Genomic DNA, 22,176 nt, shown 5'->3' on the forward strand with positions numbered 1-22,176 from the left:
ATAACCTCATCATACCTCGGAAAAACCTAGAACTTATCTTTTATCAGTGTCACATCTCTTGATACCAAACTTTAACTTCACCCAACAAATACCTGCACATTAATATGCACAATACTTTGACCACACACCAATTTCTTCATAAGAAAGTTTTATGGACTAACCTCTGTAACTAGGTTGTAATCCCTCATTAACTGTCCATCTCGTGTTCAAAGCTGGCTGATATCCAAAAAATGTGTGATAATAACTATAGCTACAGCGCACAATCAATATTTGTGACATGAACATCGATCTAATGTCATCTGAAGGCAGACATAAGTTGAGAGGATGAAGCCTAAAAAATATGGATTCTCACATGTGATATTCTCTACCGCTAACCAATTAGGAAAACATTCAACAAATACGCACAAGTTATTGCGTTTGGTAGGAAGAACAGCTCACCATTTTTTTTTCTAAAACGTACGAAAGTGACGACAAATTGATACACAACTTTACAAAAAACAGGACCTCTTGTCATTTAATACACTGGATTCATGTTCTAAGACCAGTCACACCTCATACTTCATTGTCCTAAAAATTAACGGGTACAAGTTCGCCTTACTGTCACCAAGTGGGACTCTAGGTTTTACTTACAACGTCCGGCATCTCAAAGACAATCAAAGTCTGTCAAATACCGAACCTTTTGAAATCACTAAGGCAATGAGGTGTTCGAATCCAAATTATCCTGCAGTTTCAAGGAAAATCCAAACCATGAGGATACCAACAACCTATGAGCTTGAAAGTAAACATTTACTTTCGGCTTACGAGTCGCTTTTGATTTCATATTTTTCACCAAGGAATAGGGTTTAGATTCTAGATTATGCGGCACAGTAAGCATTTGTTTCCACTGTTGTCATATATCTTATAAAATGAATGCTATAATATGGTTGCTTCTTCAGACTCTGTGTAGCATGAAGAATGAGCTATTTGAATTGATCTTTACATACATAGAACCTCAGTTAAAAAGTTTAAACTTTACTCTACTGATGCCTAAAAGTGGTTATCACTTTTATGTAAGAAGTTCGCGGTAGAGAGGACAAAAGTGCTTGGATCGATGATTAGACGCACTTGATTTATATTAATGGATTTGAATTTTAACTGAGAAAGATGAAAGAATAACCACAAATATGGCCATGATTTGTCGAGTGGTTCACAGCCGTCTTCGTTTTTGAACCACTTAAAGGCTTTATCTCAGCTACTTTTGAAGAACATACGACCACAGGCTGTCGGACTTCAAAAGCACAAAAGAAGTCACGTAGTCTGTTTTGTCAGATTAGGTAACCAAGTTTAATAAAGGGAAACCTATTAGCACAAATCAAATAGATAGGGAGAACTCGGAGAAAAATTCCAACTTTTGATATGAAACCCGGTTGTGAAAATGAATAGTTTAATTAAATGCTATACGTGACGTAATGGGGACATCAAATACCAGGACAGTCCAGTTGCAATACATAAAGATTTCTAGCTAAGTTCATAACCTTTGTAGCGTGGCGTCGAGTCGCGATCAACTACGAACACCGCTACAGAGAAACACGCGCCTGGATATCCACAAAATCCCGCGGAAGCCAAATATCAGAAGGCAATTAATGGACCAAGTCGAGATATATTTGCTGGCAATCTCGGGGTATTGAAAGAATACCGATATCGTGCCAGGATACAAGCTTGGTTACAGAGCGTAACCGAATTCGCGCGAGGTCAAAATCAAAGTGTAAGAATAATGGATATTTTTTAGCACAGTTAAACAAAGAGCACATTAAACAGTCACTGGCACAATTGGTTATAATAATAATTGTTTTCAATAAACCAGTCGTGTTCTCGTGATAAAAGAGTCACTACACCTTTTTCACAGTTTTATTGACTTCTAGACACCTATATGATGTTGCCTGAATACACAAATATGCTGCTTGTCCCCTAAAGCACAATAGGCTGTTTGTGATTATCCGAGGAGCCTGTGTTCACAGTAGGAGTACAAACGTTAACTGCTATGGAAACTCAATACTTCTTTTCTCTAGGAATCAAATTATCCGATATTAAGAAAAATATTGTCTTGTCACCTTAGATCATACGACTACTCCGGCTGGCTCTAGATTATCACACAAAATCTATGACTCTGGAGATTAGTCAGTAACATCGTTCCACCTAAGAATCCGACGACGAAGATACCGATCTTGCATTGTAAACTGATTGTTTGTATACATTAGTAGGTCGCTGACTTGAAAATCAGTACCACTTGAAGTCAATAGCCTTTTTGTCCAAGGATGTAAATAGATGAACCTGAGAGAGTTAATTTGACTAGCGCGTAGTCCACACCACGAGTTTATGAAACGGCAAGGATGCCTGAGTGTGTCTTTGGTTGATTAGGTCATAAAATAGAACGATATGGTGGAATCTCGAATATTTGTCGGGGTATTAACCTGAAAAATTGTTTATCGCAAAAACGTGGTCGATTTATTAATTATATATTGGATACGTAACGTAGCTTCGAGCTCCAAATAATATGTTACTCTTCTTTAACTAGATCATGAAAGCTGATGGATTGAACTAGGTGGTCTTCAGAGTTAAAAATAAAAACCACCTTATCGGAGTATTGGTTCGTCGAACGAAATAATTAGATATTATAACTTTTTGCCAGAACAAAAGATGTCAGTAATTTAGATGCTAAAAATATCAGGGTTAGCTGAAAGATGAATAAAAATATATTCATACGCCTCCGACTACCTGTAGTAAACCAGAAGTTATAAGTAAGCTCTATGGGAGCAAGATACATGTTCGTGAATTTATGGCGTGTAGATCACTAATGTAAATGATCTATGCTGTATGATTGGGGACCTACTAGAGTTAAATGGGAATGTTGTGACCAATAGCTAACTTCAGAGTTGTACCTTTCATTCAGCACCTAACGTGGATTATCCCTCCGTCATATCAAGGTAATATGGTTGCTTTGATACCGTAAAACACAAAGGATGTTATTACGGAAATATAATAGTAAGAATGGGTACAGAGAAAATAGTGCGACCACCACCGCACATGCAAGTTCATGGAATGCGATTAACTGATACGCGTTAGTTGTCTTTGACATTGTCGGGGGCCGATAAACTGTTCGACATTCAGTGACCCAACTACCGGATTGTTTGTCCAATGCTCAATACCAATTCAACAGCCCTTCACAAGCAGCTTCATTTCATTAGACAGTTTGTGTGAAATATCCAGCATTTTCGCACTTAGTTAGTGAACGGCTGCTGAACGCAAGAGGAGAATCGTTGATGAGAGATTCATTTTAAGATTTTACTTCACTTTACCTATTATTTTAGTTCGGTAGGAAAAGATGCAACGGCATCATGTACTCAGAATACATGACGAAATTTTTGATGATTGAACTGAGGTCTCCGTGAAAAATTAGCGACTTATGTGCGATAATTATTTGCTTAGTGAATGAAAAAATTATCAAAAGTGATGGATACCAAAAGTTTATTGAACATTTCATGTTCAATACATGTCAGTTGTATATTGGACATTAACTTCGAGTATAAATAGTTTTCTGAGTGTCGTACGGAATTTGTATTGGTATTGTAACGTGCAGTATGAGGATGTTGGGTTGGTTCTGCGCTGTAATACTGTTCACACTGTTCAGTTCTGAGTTAGTCGAGTCGAAATTTAAACCGCGAACAAACGATAAGGTATTTTACTTACAATTGGAAATATTTTCCTAGGACTTAAGTAATTCACCACATACCCATGAAGGTGAACACAGTGCAGCATACGATCATGATGCATTTCTGGGGAGAGACGAGGCCAAGAGATTCGATGATCTAACACCGGAAGAAAGCAAACAAAAACTGGGGTATTTAACGTTTTTCTTTATCCTACATAAGAGCGTTTTACGCAGACTTGCTTATTTTATTGTTAATATTAGCGTTCATGTTTTTATCTGGCATGTTTGCTAGTCAGTCGCTTTTACCTGTCCCGGGTTATATTCATAAACTCAAAACGTCTTATAATCGAAATGTCTCATTTTCTATGGACTAAACCAGAGCTGTAAACAATTGTTTATAGTTAGGACTTTCCTAATTTTCATCGAGTAACATTATTGATGTACATTATCATGTGATGAGATTTGGCCTCATACTGGAGTGTGCCCCGGTGTACAAATTTCGCGTTTAGTGTACAGCCATTATTAAGCAGGCTTACTGGCTGGATCACTTCGGTTGTTGAATCAAAACTGTTCCTAACTTACGCTTCATAGCAACCCCTTCAAACATATGGTTGGACGCATTTTCTGACCAGGCACTTAGTATTAGTCCGTCATGCTCAGGAACGATGGATACTCCGTTCTCGGTCTTCAAAAATAAACATTGCACGAAACAATATTTTCTGATAGCTATCATCGTTCAACGGTTTTAAGTTTCTGAATATTATTTTTCAGTGAGATTGTGGACAAAATTGATTTAAATAATGATGGTCAAATCACTTCCGAAGAAATGACTGTATGGATTAACAAAGTATCCAGAAAAATGCTCCTTGATGATGTTGATCGCGCTTGGAAAGATTTTGAATTGCTAGACGAAGACAAGTTGCCATGGGAGAAACATGTTGACGAGCTGTTTGGTGAAGACGGAGATTTAGAGGGTACGTTAACCTCTCATTTATTTTATACACTATAGGTCTATCGTCTAACATACATTATGTCCAGATTCATTTCTATCTTATAACGAAATTTAAATTGTATTTTCAGATGAAGATGATGAAACAAAGAAAGCCTATTCTGAAAAAGACAAGAGGCGTTGGATGGCTGCCGATGCAGACGGAGATGGGAAGCTATCAAAAATAGAATACTTAGCATTCCTTCATCCAGAGCATGAACCAAAAATGCGAGATGTCGTTATAAAGGTTAGCCCTGTGACAAACGATAAAAACAACTTGTATTTACTCCGCAATCATACGCTTACTCAAAAATACCCTATATTCACTTGCGAATAATTCCATAACATTCAGGTTATTTGGAGCAGTGTATGCTCTGTGGATTATGGTAATTCTATTTAGACCGTAATTTATAGTTTTTATTAGCCCAAAAATCCATGTTGGACCTACTTGAGCCTATCACACCTCATGGAGAAGTGTAGACCTCCCAACCTGGATTTTCCATTAAACACAGTCCTAAATAATGTTTTCCAGTTGCTATTCGTTCATTTGATATCCACTTCCAATTTCTAACGCAGCGTGTTCCTTGGTCTTCTTCTTTTTGTCCCCCTTCATGATCCCTAATTAGCACTTGTTTAGTGTTCTATCCACTTCAAACGTCGTTTTCTAATTTCCTCTTCAACTGGAAGCTGGTTCGTTCTCTGCTACAGTAGGTTGTTGCTGATGGCATCTGGTCAACGAACATTGAGTACATTGCGTAAAACATTGTTTATAAATAAGTAAAAATCAATAAACTGATGCAGAAACTGCTGCTACTCCGTATACCTCGACCCTCATTTGTTGGTGTGTATGGGATAGAAAAGCTAGGTTATCTTTGAAGTCCAAATCGTCTAGTTGCATCTAAGCTGTCCATTGTTTTCCATGCTTCACCTGAAATGTGGAGGTCTCTTCACAATCCACCCGACCACGAGAAGACAGAGAAGGGGCGAGAGTAAGCAGCCTTGTCTGACACAGATCTTCACTTAGAATGAGTGTCAGCCGTCATCTATGCACGACTTAGCAGTGTAGTCCGTCGTATGAATTCTGTTTGGTATTGACGGTTTTCCATGTTAATTTCTTCCTTGTGTCATATAGTTGTTTGGTATTTCCTTCTCTTGCTGCTTTTCACACTGTCATTGCTAAGTGTTCTACGTATTTCTGCTTGCTGACCGTAATGCTCCTCTACACCCTCTTGTTTATTTCTGTGTACTCGGTCTGTGACATGGTTTCCTCTGCTTGTTCGACTGCTGTTAATTGCTGTCTTCTTCCCCTCTTAAGTCGTGGTAATGGTTTCGACCGAGATGCATTACTTATGATGATGCTTCTTACGGCTTAGAATCTCCTAACACGTTGAAGTTAGTGCTTCTCTGATCCTCTTCCAGTTGTTCTCCATAGTAGTTCCCTCTTCTTTTAGTGGATCATGTAAGGCTTGAAACCCGTTTCTGAGAGCTATCTTGAATTCGTTGTTTGTCAGTATATCGAAGAAAGGCTATACAGGATTTGTTTAATGCTGAGTCTCCAGTTGTCCAGTGTTTCTTTAGCTTCAGTTCCTAATTGGTCGCAACCAGGTGGTGGTGATTTAAAGGTGTCAGCTTTTTTTCCTGGTTCTTCCATTTATCTTCTGGATGTTTTAGTGATGTAAATATGATCGATCTAATTCTCTGTAGTATGATTTAGTGAGACCCATGTAACTTCGTATAGGAGTTTGTGTGGGAATACTGTCACCTTCAACCGTTTGGTTGAATGCACATAAATTTGCAAATCTTTCTTCATTCTCATCCCTTTTTCTTAATCAGTTCATGTTGTCTCATTATATCTTCCTACTTGGTATTGTCCATTCGGACCTTGGCGTTAAGGTCCCCCATCAGGATGGTCAGGTCCTTTCTTGGGCACCTCTCTATGGCCGACTTTAGCCTCTCATTAGACTGATGTTTACCGTCTTAACTGCTAACATTGGTGGGTCCATGGCACTGAACAACATTCATTGTGATCCCTTTTGTCTTTGTTTTCAAAGAAGGTTTGATTATTCTAGATCCGTGAGATTTCCATCCTACAGGTGTTTCACGTGCTTTAGACAGCATCAGTGCAACTTCCTGCGCGTAAAACGTCATAATTCTGAATGAAGATCCTTCAACTTGGAGGGCTGAGTTTAAACAGTTTAAATTATTTATTCTGGTTAGCACTTTTTAGCAAGGTTGTTTTCTACAGGATGATGTTGCTGACCCCACGCCCAGCCCTCCTCCTTTACCAGGGCTAGGGACCGACAGTAACCCTAGAAGAGCTGTAGATGTTGCTAAGTTAAACATATCCATGTAATTTTGTAATCGGTAGTAGTCGAGATGATTATTGAATAACTTGTTGCAAATGCTTGGGACATTTTTGTACTTCAGTGAGAAGTTCCTCAGCACTGAACCACAAACTAATCATTGCTTTTAAGACTCACAAGTTAGAGTGATTTCCAGTCAAATATGCACATTTGCCTGGTCCAAATTAAACATATATGAATACTTATTATTGTCTAACACAAATACCAAGTTTATCGTTAAAAAAGTAAGCACAACAGCTTCAGTTTCATCTCTAATGTAAATAATTACTTCAAGTTACATTAAGTTTTTAGACACTTTGTGGTTCAACTATTTTATTTGCTTTTACAAACCTAGGAAACAATGGAAGAAATTGACAAAAATAATGATAGCTTCGTTGATCTTGATGAATATATCAGTAAGTTTTCACTGTTGATGTATTTCTTCAGATTTTTATGTCGGAAATATTCGGTCGTCAAAACTTTAATTGAATTGTTATTTTCAAACTCTATTTTTGGCTAAACTACTGATAGTATAACTTTTAAGGTAGGCAGAATAAGCCTGTTAATGAGGTTGTAGATGTCCATTGATTTATATGGTTTTGTCCTTTTCTAGGTATTCTAAATCAACAAGGCCTTTATAAGTGAAGAACATCCGTAGATTGCTAGTATCTGACCATAAGTACCCTTAAAGCATATGACAGGATCACCTGTTATCTAACAATATACGTGTAGAGTGCTAGGCAAAGATGGTAAGTCGACTGATAAGATAGTGGATCCTCATCAACCGACGTGGTCGGGACTACTTGCATTCAATCACCTCTTACTTTGACACTCGATATTTCTTGATGTAGCAGATTGAGGGGAAAATATAGGTAACCAATTCATGATACCGGTCCATGAAGTTATTTTTAGTTAGTTATGTTAGTGGGTGCTGATCATGTAGTTCAGGTCCGCGCTATTGTAGCTAATAATTGGGTTACAATCAGCCTCAGTGGTGCACATACACTCATTCTTTGTCTCTCCTTAAGTTCTGAGTTCCAAAATTATTTTGTATTTTTCATTCCCGCAAACTAGTTCTCGAATCACATTCTCTATGCTTAATTTGCTTTGCTAACACTGATATTACTACTTTCACTACGTTGATATATATATCGTTATGTTCACGTGCCGTGGCGTGGCAATGTGGACTGATGCATATATTTACTAGTTTCTATATTGCTTTCGATTAACTTTGTCCGCCCCTGATAGTAGTGGAACTAGGTGTAAGAAGGCTAAGGGTTATCAGGTTTATATGTAATACTGGTTTATGGAGTCTCTATCTCTTGGTTTAAATTGTGGTACAACTAGGTAGGATCGCTAACAAAACCAGCGATCGAATACAAGTGCTGTGAAACTATTCGATCAAATTTAGACGAAAGTTCTTACGTATTATCCATGGTTTATTTCCCGATTCTTAAATATTTTACTACCTATTTCAACTAATTGACAGACTAATATTGTGATCAGTCGAGATTATCACGGGCTTTACCACTAAAAGGTTATTCGTTAGTAATAACGGAACAACTGGGTATTTCCACTGTTAATCATCTTTAATACTGAAGTTTTATATGGGCGGGTAGTCAACTAAAATACTCGTTGAGTCTACAGATTGTCGCAGAAGGTACAGAAACTAGTTGAGCACATAATGGGGCAAAAAATTATCCAGTTGATTCTAAAATGGGAATATTTAAGTCAAACTTTAATGTCAAGTAGAATTAATTCTCTCACACTGATTAAATACTTGAGGACTTTGGCCTTCAAACAGTATTTTTTCATTCATCTGACTACTAGTAAATTAGCTTGAAGAGTTAGTGAAGTTTTACGCTTCATCATTGATTTTTTATTGGTACTCTAAGTATCTTTATTCGATGTTTATTGGGAATTTGTCTTGTAGAAGATCTGTGGTCTCCGAATTCACCTAATGAAACGGAGCCTGAATGGGTTAAAACTGAAAGAGAGGAATTTGCCAAACGACGCGATATTAATGGGGATGGAAAACTGGATCTGGATGAGGTCGGCAAATGGATCGTACCTGAAGATTATAATCATGTCCAAGCAGAAGTAACCCATTTATTCTCAGAATCAGATGCAGATCAGGTAGAGCTTATGTTGATTATTGTGCCTTCGTAATTTTTCGTAAATATGATCTCAGATATGACTAGTGTCTTTATAATACTTGTCAGTTTGCCATTGTAGGTTTTTGTTGCTATTTATATCGAGAGACTTAAAAGGTAAGATGGCTCTTAATTGTTTTCCATGCTAATCGTAACCTTGTATTTTCCAACCAAAAAATTAGTTTAATATTGAACTCTGAAAATTTCCGGATCTAGAGAAGTATTTTCATTCGAATAACGTGATAAATAGTATGTTATCCTTTTCGAGAAAGCCTTCTTTATGCTAGTGTCAGCAATATAGACTTGTACAATTATGACCATCCCCGTCATTTACAATGGTTACCAACTATCATTTTGTGTATGGGATACATATCGATCTAATTTGTTCTCGGTAGAAACAAATTCTACTCAAACTTTTATTTTGTCAAATATATATCGCGTATTTTTTAAAATTTCTGTTAATATTATTTAGGATGGAAAACTCAGCAAAAACGAAATACTAAATCGTTACGACTTATTTGTTGGTAGCCAGGCAACCAATTTTGGGGAAATCCTAATTGGTCATGATGAGTTATAACAATGTGAAATCTGTCAGTGAAGTAATCCGACAACCGATTGTCTGTTAAATATCATAAGGATCTTTTTCTTTTAAAAGTCTAACATTTTCTTGGTTCATAGTTTCTATCAGTTATTATACGTTATTACCTCTATTGCATAAACACTGTTAATTCATATGTTCTTGTTAATCAACACAAACTTTCAAAAACACTTGATTAATCAAGTGTGTCAATAAAATTTGTTGAAGGTCGTACATTTTGCAAGTGCCTATTCTAGCGCTTATTTTGTTTTTATCTTACAAACAATTTCGTCTATATTTTATTCTCGAGCCATCCGTTTATTTTCATTTTTTATACTTTTTAATCGTTTATTTGTATATGAATCAAAATAGTTTATTTGCCAGCTTCATTTTTAGTTGATCTCTTTTGTGCGCATGCTTGTCATTAATATGTTTTGTAATGTATAAAAATATATTATTGCTTTACATGTATTTATTTTTGATGTTCAAAAATATGACTGATTTACTCATTGGTTAAAGAAATCTAGGTTTAGTGTTATTTTCTCGATTATTAAAAACTGCTATTCGTAAGTAAATGCAAGTTTGGTCAATCTTGTGTAAGCTTCAGTTGCTCCCGAGATCATTTATAATTGTTGACTCTCATCCCACACCTGTATGTATTATTCCCATTATTTGTGATTGTTGAATCACTCTTAAACTAACAGTCTACTACTAAAGGATTTCACAGACTAATTAACCTTTACTTCCGCAGACAGACAGTCAATTATTTGACTCCCCCTCATATACCCTTGTTTTCATAAAATACACCCATGCTATGATAAATAATGCATCACGGTTGACAGTAACTAGTCGTGCGTAACACAGCTTCATCAACCAGCTTTCTATCTCTACCTAGTACCCTTCATCTGTCCTCCACATTACTCTTTTTTTAGTTGCAACATATGCGGGCTAGTTTCATAGAACTAGTGAGTTATCGGTTCATGGAACGTGGTCATGACCTAAATCCAAAGTCTTAGTACTTGTGAAGTTGTACAATATATTAAGAAAGGAAAATTAGGTCCATTTAGTTCCTTTATATTTTGCCCGATTTAGAGTTAAGCTACTCATAAGTAGCTCACTATTTCTAAGGCGAAACATGGTTTTACTAAGACTGAAAATTATACCCTTATTGAGATGCGAATTTCCTATCACCACTGTGATAAAACTCACTTGTATTCCAATCTCATGTAAAGTTTTCATCAAACCATTTTTGTTTATGCGTTATTCAAAGTGATTTTTAGGTTTGTAAATATATATCAAAATGATTGGAAACGAATGCGGACTGAGATTGACTAAGGTAATAGTGAACCTTAGTTATCTGGTTATTTTAGCCAGTGTAAGAACTGTCGTGTTTGATTTATACCTAATTTTCATATAATTGTGCTAACATATATGAAAAGAATCGAAAAATGTGAGAACAGATGCTGTATTTTTCTTACATTATGACAATCTTTTCACTAAACGAGAAGACAAATTTAGAATTTATCTTAGAATTTGACAGTTTTTTGTCTGTATATCTGAATCCTAATTGTTACACTGATATGGAAGGTACAATAAATACTATTTCGTTAGTCATTATAGGTGGCCTCTTAAAATTATTTCCACACTTAAAAAGCTTCAAACTGTGGCTAATGGGTACGAAATTTTAATTACTCCGAATAATATATATGTAAAAACGCCCCCAAATGCCCTAGTATGGCCGGGAGTGGGGTGGGCCCGTCCTGCCTCTCGAAATTCTCTCACACGGGCACACGTATACAGCCTCTGCCAGAGATGTCCTACTCACTGCCTACTCGTGGCGGGGGTGCTGTTTACGAAATTAAGAGGACGAAAAGCGGATGTCCGGCGCTTTAACCGGATTCCAAACCAATGGTACACGTGGGCTCCAGTATCCTGCGGGAACAAATGGCGTATGAACCAATCGTTGGTCACCGGCTACCATGGGACTGGATCTCCTTACGATGCTCCACTGCCTTATGGGTTAGACCTTTGGTCAAAGGCTCGGGGTGTGGCCCCCAAAGAAAACCACCTTCTTCGGTTTGGGCACCCGGGCAGTATCACAGCCCTCACACAAATCGAATGATTCATGTGCCGTATATCTACTTGGTGCCTCCTTGTACCAATGTTTATGTGTTTAAATAGATAAATAAATAATGTAAAAACAAGTATATATTATTAATACCTATGAAAGTAACTGACATTTTAGTTTTGTTTTCGGTTGTTAATTATTTAGATTGACTAGAAAGATTATTATTGTCGCTAAGAAAGGAATAGGAATTGAGGAGGGACACTGATTATGAATACAGGGGTCTTTAATGCTGTTAGAGGTTGCTGATTGACTCATTGTCGCTACTTCATTCTTTGTAGGAATAACAAGTACTTTCACATTTGACTGACAATTTTTTACTGAAATTACTCAGCTGTTTGATATTATGTTGCCTCGTGAATCGTAAGTAGGTAGTTTAACTCAGCCGTAATGAATAATGAGCTGATGTTTAATATCCTAAGTAGTCATTCACTCAGTTACAACGTAGGACCAGGGACACATGCATTGGTCCAAGTTGCCACACCTCATTAGCACAGCGAGGCGAACACCGGATTCATAGAAACATTTAACTCAATGGTGTAATATATAAAGGAATGATTTTATGTAAGGATGTAGTACAGAAAGAAAGATGTGAAATAACTTTGGTCTCATAGTTAAAGAGTGTATACACCGACGCCATTGTGATCGATTCTGAGCCATGTTACCAAGAATATCCAACCATTGGTTACGATAGTCACGCAGACCCCAACCAAGAAGTCTGCATCTACCAACATGGCTCAGACTAGAGGTTAGTGTCTTCAAGCACTGATGCCACGTTTTGTTTTGGCCGCCCCTAACCTTCTTCCAACCATCTCCAACACCGGTTAGCATTGCACGTCGTGGTAATCGGTGTTCAGGCATACGTAACATGTGACTCAACCATCTCAGTCGATGAAGATTCACAACCTCATCGACTGATTTACCATCATTCCCTAATACCCTGCGTCTAACCTCACTGTTACTTACCCGATGATCCAAGCAGATGCGACCAATATTTCTAAGGCATCTGTGGTCAAATATTAGTAACTTACGAGTATCTTCTACTCTTGATGGCCATGTTTTGCAGCCGAAAAGTAAAACAGAACGGACTGCCGCGCAGTATACTCGTCCCTTAATTGATAGACGGATATCTCACCTTGGCCATAGGTGACGTCAGTTGGCAAACGCCAAATGAGCTTTTCGAATCTGTGCTGAGATTTCGTCAGACACCAACCCATTAGGGCTGATCATTCTTCCAAGATAAGTGAAGTTTTCAACTCATTCGACAACTTCACTCCCTATCTTTAGTTCAGGTATTGACGCAGACCAGTCCTGAAGCAACAACTTGCATTTAGAGGGGGATAAGCGCATCCCAAACATTTTGGGATTTCTGCTCAGTGCTACTAAAAGATTCTGCATTTTATCAGCGTCTTCACCAAACAGGACTATGCCATCTGCGTATTCCAAGTCGATAAGTGGACCTCCTGGAAGGAGATTAATGCCACAGAACTCAGTAGACGAGAACGTTATTTCCATCAGTATGTCTATGATGAAGTTGAACAAAAATGGAGAAAGTGTACAGTCTTGACGTACACTACTTGAGGTTGCAAAAGCAGATGACAGCTCGCCATAAGTTCTGACTCGACTAGTAATGTTCGAGTAGAGAGCCTTCACAAGGTTTATGTACTTCTGAGGTACACCTTTCAGTGACGGACACTGCCACAGAACCTCTCGCTCTACAGAGTCAAATGCTGCTTTTAAGTCAAGAAAGACCACCATTGTCGGACGCCGATAAGTATGCCTGTGTTCTAGAACCTGAGTAATGGTGAGTACGTGGTCGATGCAGCCACGACCAGGTCTGAAGCCAGCTTCATTCTCTCGTGTTTGCAGTTCACGAGTCTTAGTTAGGCGTCTGATAATTGTCGAGGCTAGTATTTTAGATGCTATATTAGTCAAACTAATCCCTCTATGGCTATCACCGGATGATTTTGACCCCTTCGTATATGTCGGGACAATAAGTGATTGCGACCAATCAGATGGGATTACATCCAACTCCCAGATCTTAGCTAAAATATTAGTCAACCTAATCGCTAAAATTGGACCACCATCCTTAAAGACCTCTGGAGCCAGTCCATCTGGACCAGCTGCCCTTCCTCGTTTCAGATTAACTATAGCCTTTTGAACTTCTGCTAGAGTTGGGGGACCTACTTCAATGTTCCATTCACACTGTCTGGGAATGGAGGGTAGTTGTATATATATATATGTTGCAAAGAAGAAAGCCTACATTTCATTTTTCTAAAATATTGAACTGAATAAAAAGAAATCTTTCTGAACTATTGTTCAAATACCAATTGTACTAAAAACTTGTGACTAAAAGCTCTATCGTGACAAACCTGTCATGATGCATATATAACAACAGGGACTGATTGGTTTTAGCGCCAAACATCACCAAGGCGAAGGTATAAACTCTTACTAATACCATCTTAGCCAAAGATGTTGGTGATCATCCGGTCTCAGTGGTTTAAATGATAACGTTATTTGAAGCGAAAGTTATTGGACTTGAATAACAGTGTGAACTTCAACTTTCGAACGTAGGTAAATCTAACTGACAAATTTCAAATAGAATGAGATACGTTTCTTGGATTCTATTGTTAGTTACATACCAGATATACTAAAGCGTTTAGATATTTATTTGAAGTTAATTGCCAGTAGAATAAAAAAAGCGGATTAACTTTTATTCACGTACATTCTTCCGCACTTGTTAACTTTGGTGTACCAAGTTTCATTCCCCACAGATTTCCAATCGTTCTTTAGATGAAGTCAGTCTGTGATGGAAACTAACTTCACAAAAAACAAACCTACTCATCATCTTTTTTAAGTGAAGACTTATGGGTTGAGTAAATTCCACAAAGTGGTATTATCTCATTTTTATTCTTTACTTGTACTTTGTGAAAAATAGTTTATTACTCACATCACTTGTTAATAAACAAACAAACTTCTCTATCAACTGAAAACCTTCCCTGGGTTCGAGTCCCGCGTGTGCGCTGCTGAGGTGTCCCATACTGGGACGAAACAGCTGTCCAATACTCCTTGGTTTTCAATCGTGGTCTAGCTTAGATCTACTCATGAATTCGACTATTAAAATTACTACAATCTCTACGATCTCCCATTCTGATAAAAAAATTGTCGTCTATAATTTTAAGTTTCCAAGTAAAATCATCTACGTTAAAATCAAAATTTAATATTAAATAATCTTAATTAAGTTTGAACAGAAAATCGAAATTAAAATCTATGGCTTTTTCCAAGTGATTATAAATTATCATAGGAATCAGTGCTCCAAGTTATATTTTTAAGAATATCATTACTCAAATCGTTTCAAAATCCTAGATCTCCCATCACCACTACTAGATCGTTTCAAGTCTCACCCTACGAAAGGCAAAATGACGTTTTTTACGTGGGTGGAATTTGAATTTGAGCTATTTTTACTTTCCTATTTGATAAAGTGATGCAAGGTATATCTGTCAGTCTCTCATCTTTTGTTAAATTAAATGTTTCCTAACTAGTTTGTAGTAGTGAGGACAAGGATATTTTGTGGCTGTCCTTACTACAAATATCTGACCATCTTGAATAATACGGTCATCACTACATAAGCAGACATGTGGATGTTAATATTGGATAAACAAACAGACCATACATCAGTAGTTTCGATTTTTCAAAACATGTGAGAAATATGGATAAACCATGATTACTGGTTTAACAACAGATGCTGAGTAACTCAATTTCCACGTGTATATTTATACATTTAATTATTTGAAATCTAAAGAACCGAAGTTGTGCTGAAAACACTTATACAAGATGTCTTTAATCTCAGATTGTATGTTGTTCTCTGTGTCAAGGTATCCCAATTACATATATGATTTGAGAAATGAGTTTTAAATTTAATCCAATTGCATTTATTAGTCGTCGAAGTTCGAAAGTTCAGGCTAAGAAACGCAGTGAATCAGCCGATCAAACATCATTAAGTCAGAATGATAGCGATAATGAATTTCAGAGTCCCGTGGTCAGATCTCGTACAAGACCTTCAAAGAAAATCTCATCCGGACAAGATCCAAAATCTTTCCCTTCATCTTCTATTCGAGCTCAGGTACTTGCAAGTCTCAGAAGAACTCGAAGTCCTAATCGTAAAGCTCATCAAAAGTCGATCAGGGCAATATCTGTTCCACCAAGTACGATTGAAAATAATACCTCAACCCACATCAATAGTACCGTTACTAGTACCACTATTAATGATCACTGTAAAGTAGCAAGTGTAGTTAGTTCAAAATTTGGCGAACGACAAACAAAAGAATGTGAATCTCCAGCACCTCTAGCTCAAGATGATTGTTTTGAATTAACAGATATGTCGGATGTAGAAAGTGATCCTATGCATAAATCTCAAACATTTCAGTGGTCAACAAGTGATGAAAACAAGATGCAAAAAACAACAATTGGAACAATGGATGATCATGAATCTAATACACCGGTTGGATCACAATCACAATCTCTTGAAAATATCAATATCGGGTCGAATAATCTATCGTCCAGTGTACGTGATAATTACAATGATAATAAAAATGAAATTGACAAAAACATTTTATCAACTTATACGTATGACAGTACAGATTTACAATATGAATCGGAAGGAGAGAATTCGATGGAAAATGGGTATGCAATCTATGCAAATAATAACAATTATTTTGATGATGATAAAAGTGTAACAAAATTAGTTGTTGAATATGAAATCGACTATCCTGTGATTGATCATACTGATTATGATGACGTCTTATCACTTACTAATGAAACACCAAAGCAATCCTCATTATCTAGTGATAATGAGGAGGAACACGATATAGGAGAACAAGATGATGAAAGTACAAAAAGTATTTCAAGTTCAATGAATCAATCAATCACATCTATAAAACAGCCAGATAAAGAAGATGCAAACAAAGAAAATATACAGTGCGATACTAGAAATGTATACCAAGACGAAACTGATGATCGGCAATATGTTCCTAGTCATTCAGAAGACGATTATTATAGATATGATGAAGAAAATCAACAACCACTAGTTATAACTATTGAGAAGGAACAAAACATTCAAGTAAATGAAACTAACTATAGTAAAGAAGTACAGGAACAAGAGAATATTGATCAGTATGAATCAAGTAATGAAGATGTAAGTCAAGATCCATCTTCGCTTACTAAATTAACTGCTTACAATTCAGAGTGGGAAAATATGCGTGATAACAGAGACACTTATTTAACAACACCTTCAATCATTATCACATGTGCATCTACTGAAAGCTTGATGAAAATAAATAATGAAAATAGTTTAACACCTCCAATGAGACCACCACCACCTCCAGTCCCTCCATCGCCTTCTCATTCAGTAAGTACACCCAAACGTCCATCACCACCTAAAGAATTACCGCCAAGACCACAGCATCCTCAATCTACAACAACTAGTCATCATGATACTAGCAAAAAGAGACGTAAAAAGGATAAACTTTTTGGTTTAGTCGACCTTGGTGAGTTTATCACATTTTTTCAGTAATTTTGTGGACTTGAAACTTTATGACTTTATGATATCGGGAAACCATTCTTCAAACTTAAGCTATAAAATTTTGTGCCTTATTTCACCGAATTGATCTTAGCCGACCTAGTAAAAATATCTTGGATACGAGCTTATTGTTAAAATTCATTAAATGTTATTAATGTGAGAAATTATTGAATTTTCAATGTAAAAACAATTTGCATTAACACTGAAACTTTCATACTTTAATAAACATATAAAAACATGGAAGTATGATTTATATGATATCGTTTATAAGAAATGTATATTGATTAATGTACACGTCAAACTAACTAATAGGGGAACGTGATAAGAGCTATAAACCCAGGGTTTTGTAATTCTTTTTGTAAATAGACTGGTTTTGTTGACGAGGAACGAGTCATGAACCGTTAGTTTAATTATAGCATGATGGTTATAAGTTTGAATTCAAGAACGAGTTTGTGTTCTTTTTTAGTCAACATCCAGGAAATTCCCAGAACCAATTTGGAAACACCTTTGAGGTTTTTATTCTAATATATCACTCGATTAATTAAATTGGATATATACCGTATGACAATTGGTTCTCAAAAAGGAAAGAATGCAGAATGATTGTATTCCTGAAGATGTGCCTCCCCTTAAAGTTTTTTTGTTTCATTTAGGCTAGTTGTGAATGTCAAGTCAAATAAATACCATATACATTTAGAAGTCATTATTGTTGCCCTTTAATCCTCGTCATGCTAGCTAATTCAAGCTTAGCTACACAGTCCTTCTACTGAAACGATGTTTATTTTATACCTCTAAAGGTGATTTCTAACATTCTGATTTATTTCCAGAAAAATAAACGAATTCAGACTAATATGAAAAGTAATAAGATTATTTATAACAGTTAGGTCAAATAATCACATTGTCTCAATTTTCTCAAGCTAATGACTAAAATTTAGTCCACACAAGAGGTATTTCCAGAACAGACTGCATCATCAGTTGTAAAGATTTCAAGCAGACATTTTCTTTAACTGGAATAATTTTACATTCTGAAGTTCATAAATTACAATAGTATTTTATGATTCTCATTTGTCTATTGATTTAAGTTCATCAACAATAGAAAAGTACTTGTTATCTGTTGATTTCAGTAGTTCATAAATATCTTTATCCTTGAATATAAACTATCTCCAATTTTTCAAACTTTTTCCCACATACTTTGAATTGACAATATTGGCTAAAAGATAGCTAAGAGCAGAATGATAAACAACAAGTCAGATTGTAATAAGATGAAGGTACAATACTAGAGGACATTATTGTAAATAATGATAAATTTGAGTTCCTTTCAGTGTTTCTTATCAGATTGTCTAGCAATGAACGGTTAGCGAACTCTTATTGGGATTAATTTTATAAGGAAATAAATTTCAGTTATATGACAGAACATGTATATTGTTTAATAATCTACTTTGGATGTCTATGCTAGGCCTTAGGCTAAAACAAACGTGTTTCAGGAAGTATACTCATACAATCTATATACTCAAATAGAAGTTTGTGTAGTTACATAGTATTTGGGGGTCGAGTTAGTGTGAGACATTAAAGAGGAAGAATGTATTTGTAAAATCTTAGTGAAAGAATTTGAAGTAAATCCAACGTTTCGCCTGGCAATCTGGTCCAAGCTTTTCAAATGCTTTCGCTGAGATTTTACAAATACATTATTCCACTTTAGAAGTTTGTGTATTTGCATTTGAGCTTACTACTCAATTGTTGAAAAATTGAGTCCTTAAATTATTGAGATACGATTTTGAATTTACAAGTAGCTAATGTAAACACTATCTGGAGTAAAGACAGCAATGAGATTGATGGATAATGTACTATTTCTCCTAAAACAATAGGGTCAAGTTAGTTAGTCCGTTCCCATTAAGCAGTTTCTTTTAATGACCAAGTAAATAAACCAAAGTAAAATGAATAATTTTAAATATTCATGAGACACAAACATCAAGAAATGGTATCTGTATAGAAAATATTATGTCACTAATTGACTTTTGTTGGGAAACTAGTGAAAACCAGGAAGCACCGGATAGCTAATTCGTCCCAATGTGAGACACCTCGGCAGCGAACATACACGAATCCACGAGTTATCAAACCCAGGATCTTTAGGCTTCCTGGAAAGCTCTTAACCTTCAGATCAGTACAATGCCACAAGTGTTTACATTTTAACAATATTGGGTGTGAGACAAATATAATCAATGATAATTAATGGTGTTTATAAAATATCACAAAATGACTGAAATAATGAATGCAGAACATTGTATCCTGACTCGTGAACCCGAAGACTAGGTACTTGCTGAGAGATCTGGATTTCCTCGGTTTGACTCCGTGTGAGGTCGTGAATACAAACTTCTGATAATTCCTATGCTAGGACTTAATAGTTTCCTTGTGTTTTTTGGACTTCAATGGTTGTCTTAACAAGGTCAGTTTGTGAAGTAAATCTCCAAATTCAGCAGTCTCAACAACATTCTATAATCACAACTATAAAAAACCAAGGCTGTTATAGAATTGCTTTACCCCTGAAGTTTTGATGAGAATTTGATTATCCTAATAATTTAAGTTAGAACACAATATTTGTTTAATTCTATTGTAAGGTGGCTTTGTAGTGAACAAGCACACCAGTGAGGAAAAACGAATGTATGTAAACATAAAATTACAGTATCTCTTAGTAAAATCTCAGAATCATATAGTAAATACTTAATTTGCAAAATATCAATCAATTGTCTTAAACTTGATCGTTCCTTCGTAAATGTCAATCATTTGTCTCAGACTTCACTGTTTTTTTTCATTTTCATACCAATCGCTTTCTGTTCTCGTTCTTTCCTTCTCAATCTTTTTGATCTTCCGCTGCCATACATTCTATTCCTGACTAGTGTTATTTACTACTTATGTCAAGATAAGTAGCACACACCACAGGGTTATGATTGCTCAGTATAACTATAATCAATACATACAGTATGTTCAGCTCTATTCTCTAAGATAAACAAAAGAATAATAATAAAGAAAGACAAAATAGGCGATGCCTTTAAATATCTATGAATTGTTAATCTATTTTTAAAAAAATACTAATGTCGGTCAAATAGAATTAAATTGTCAATTTTTTACATTGACTAATGATTGATTTATGTTTATTCACTATGTTTATTATACACTTGAGAAATAAACAATGGGAAAAATAAACAAATAATAGTAAATCAAACACTTTTTTCCCATTCCATTCTGTTTTTGTTTTTATCTATTTTGACAACAAAATATCGAATAAATAATGGTCATAAATAAAACAACATTTTAATGGTTTACTTTGATATGTAAATAATAATAATAATAATAATAATAATAATAATAATAATAATTCGAATTCAAAAGAAGGGAATTGTGGACATTGACTACGGGTTCATTATGGACAAAAATGTTAAGGCATACTATTTCACCTGTCGTCTTTAATTAAAAAAGGTTGTTTTATTGCGCCAAATCTATATCATTGAATGCAATAATTAAAAATATTAGAATATTGACCAGGTATTTAACTGTAGTTCAAATATATATACATAAGTCATCAATTCTTTAAATTTAAAACGTCTATCAATATGAAAGTAAATATGTTAGTTTATAGGCGGGTAAATTAATCATTTGTAATGCTAGACAACTTGTAGTGTGTCATAATTCGATATATTTAATTACAATTGAATATGCCTTTGAACAGACTTTTCATAATCATAACTTCATATTTGAATATCAGGTATTTGATATATAAACCATTTTATTATAAGATCGTGTTTTGCAATGAATTTTCTAATGGAAAACAAATTAAAAAATATTTTTGTTAGCTGTTTATTGGTCTGTCAATAATCAACTCGATCACTGATGCTCATTCATAATAAGTATTTAAGCAATAAACATAAAATTTTCCATGGATTTTAAGTTATTTTTAATTGCGTATGAATAATCCCTAAATAATACAGAATATTTGTTAGATATTTCATCCTAATTATGAGTTATTCATATTAATATTATATTGAAATAGAATAGATGGAATGTGGCTAACAGTGGAATCCGAGAATCTACTGCTAGACACATTTCATTTATCCTATATGAATTTGTGTTATCATGACTATATAGAGGTAATTCACAAAGGATGCCCATGTGCCAACCAAGATTGATCAAATTTCAGTCAAAAATATCAATAACGGGATAACTCGAACCATCTCAAATCGAATTATACTATTGGAATGTTAACTATTTGTAGTAATTTACTGTCTATCATTCAGTGTATTATTAAATAGAGTAGAAAAAGCTTGGGAATAATCACAAAGTTAACTGATATATTATTAGTGTATGACGTTACTGATTTCTAATTTCAGTCATGTACAGAATTATTGATTTTGAAATGATGGAAAAGATTTAACTTATTTGATATCACTTAAACTATTCTGGTTATAGAATATATTTTTCCTGTTTACTTATCTCTGAATATTATAAACTTTTATATTCTCTGTAGTGTTTAACAACAGTTTTTTGGTCATTTATAATAACACATCATTATGTAAGGTTTGATGTTAAATCAGCCAACTTATCAATCGACATTCATTTAAAAATATTCATGATGAAGGATCACGTCAGTCAGTCAGTCAGCTACAAAGTAGGACCAGGCACATATATGCATCGGTCCAAGTTGCCATACCTCATTAACACAACAAGATGGACACC

The 22,176-nt window shown here is 35.4% G+C and overlaps 1 protein-coding gene across 4 annotated transcripts in view; it reads left to right on the forward strand.

The window, feature by feature from the left end:
• Window positions 1-3,420: 3,420 nt before the first annotated feature.
• RCN1_1 (calcineurin inhibitor) overlaps window positions 3,421-22,176 on the forward strand; it is a 37,946-nt gene continuing 19,190 nt past the window's right edge. The window contains exons 1-8 of one of the 4 annotated variants that reach the window (XM_035734023.2): window positions 3,421-3,713; window positions 3,747-3,877; window positions 4,460-4,662; window positions 4,769-4,923; window positions 7,374-7,434; window positions 8,952-9,154; window positions 9,644-9,741; window positions 15,813-17,419. In XM_035734023.2, coding sequence (XP_035590231.2) covers window positions 3,618-3,713; window positions 3,747-3,877; window positions 4,460-4,662; window positions 4,769-4,923; window positions 7,374-7,434; window positions 8,952-9,154; window positions 9,644-9,741; window positions 15,813-17,419 — 2,554 coding nt within the window. In that variant the 5' untranslated portion in view covers window positions 3,421-3,617. Of the gene's footprint in view, window positions 3,878-4,459; window positions 4,663-4,697; window positions 4,924-7,373; window positions 7,435-8,951; window positions 9,155-9,643; window positions 10,216-15,812; window positions 17,420-22,176 lie in introns of those variants that run through there. The other 3 variants (XM_051208965.1, XM_051208967.1, XM_051208966.1) reach the window with 3 other exon arrangements.

The sequence above is a fragment of the Schistosoma haematobium genome, chromosome 1, assembly GCF_000699445.3.
Source record: "Schistosoma haematobium chromosome 1, whole genome shotgun sequence".
NCBI lineage: Eukaryota > Metazoa > Platyhelminthes > Trematoda > Strigeidida > Schistosomatidae > Schistosoma > Schistosoma haematobium.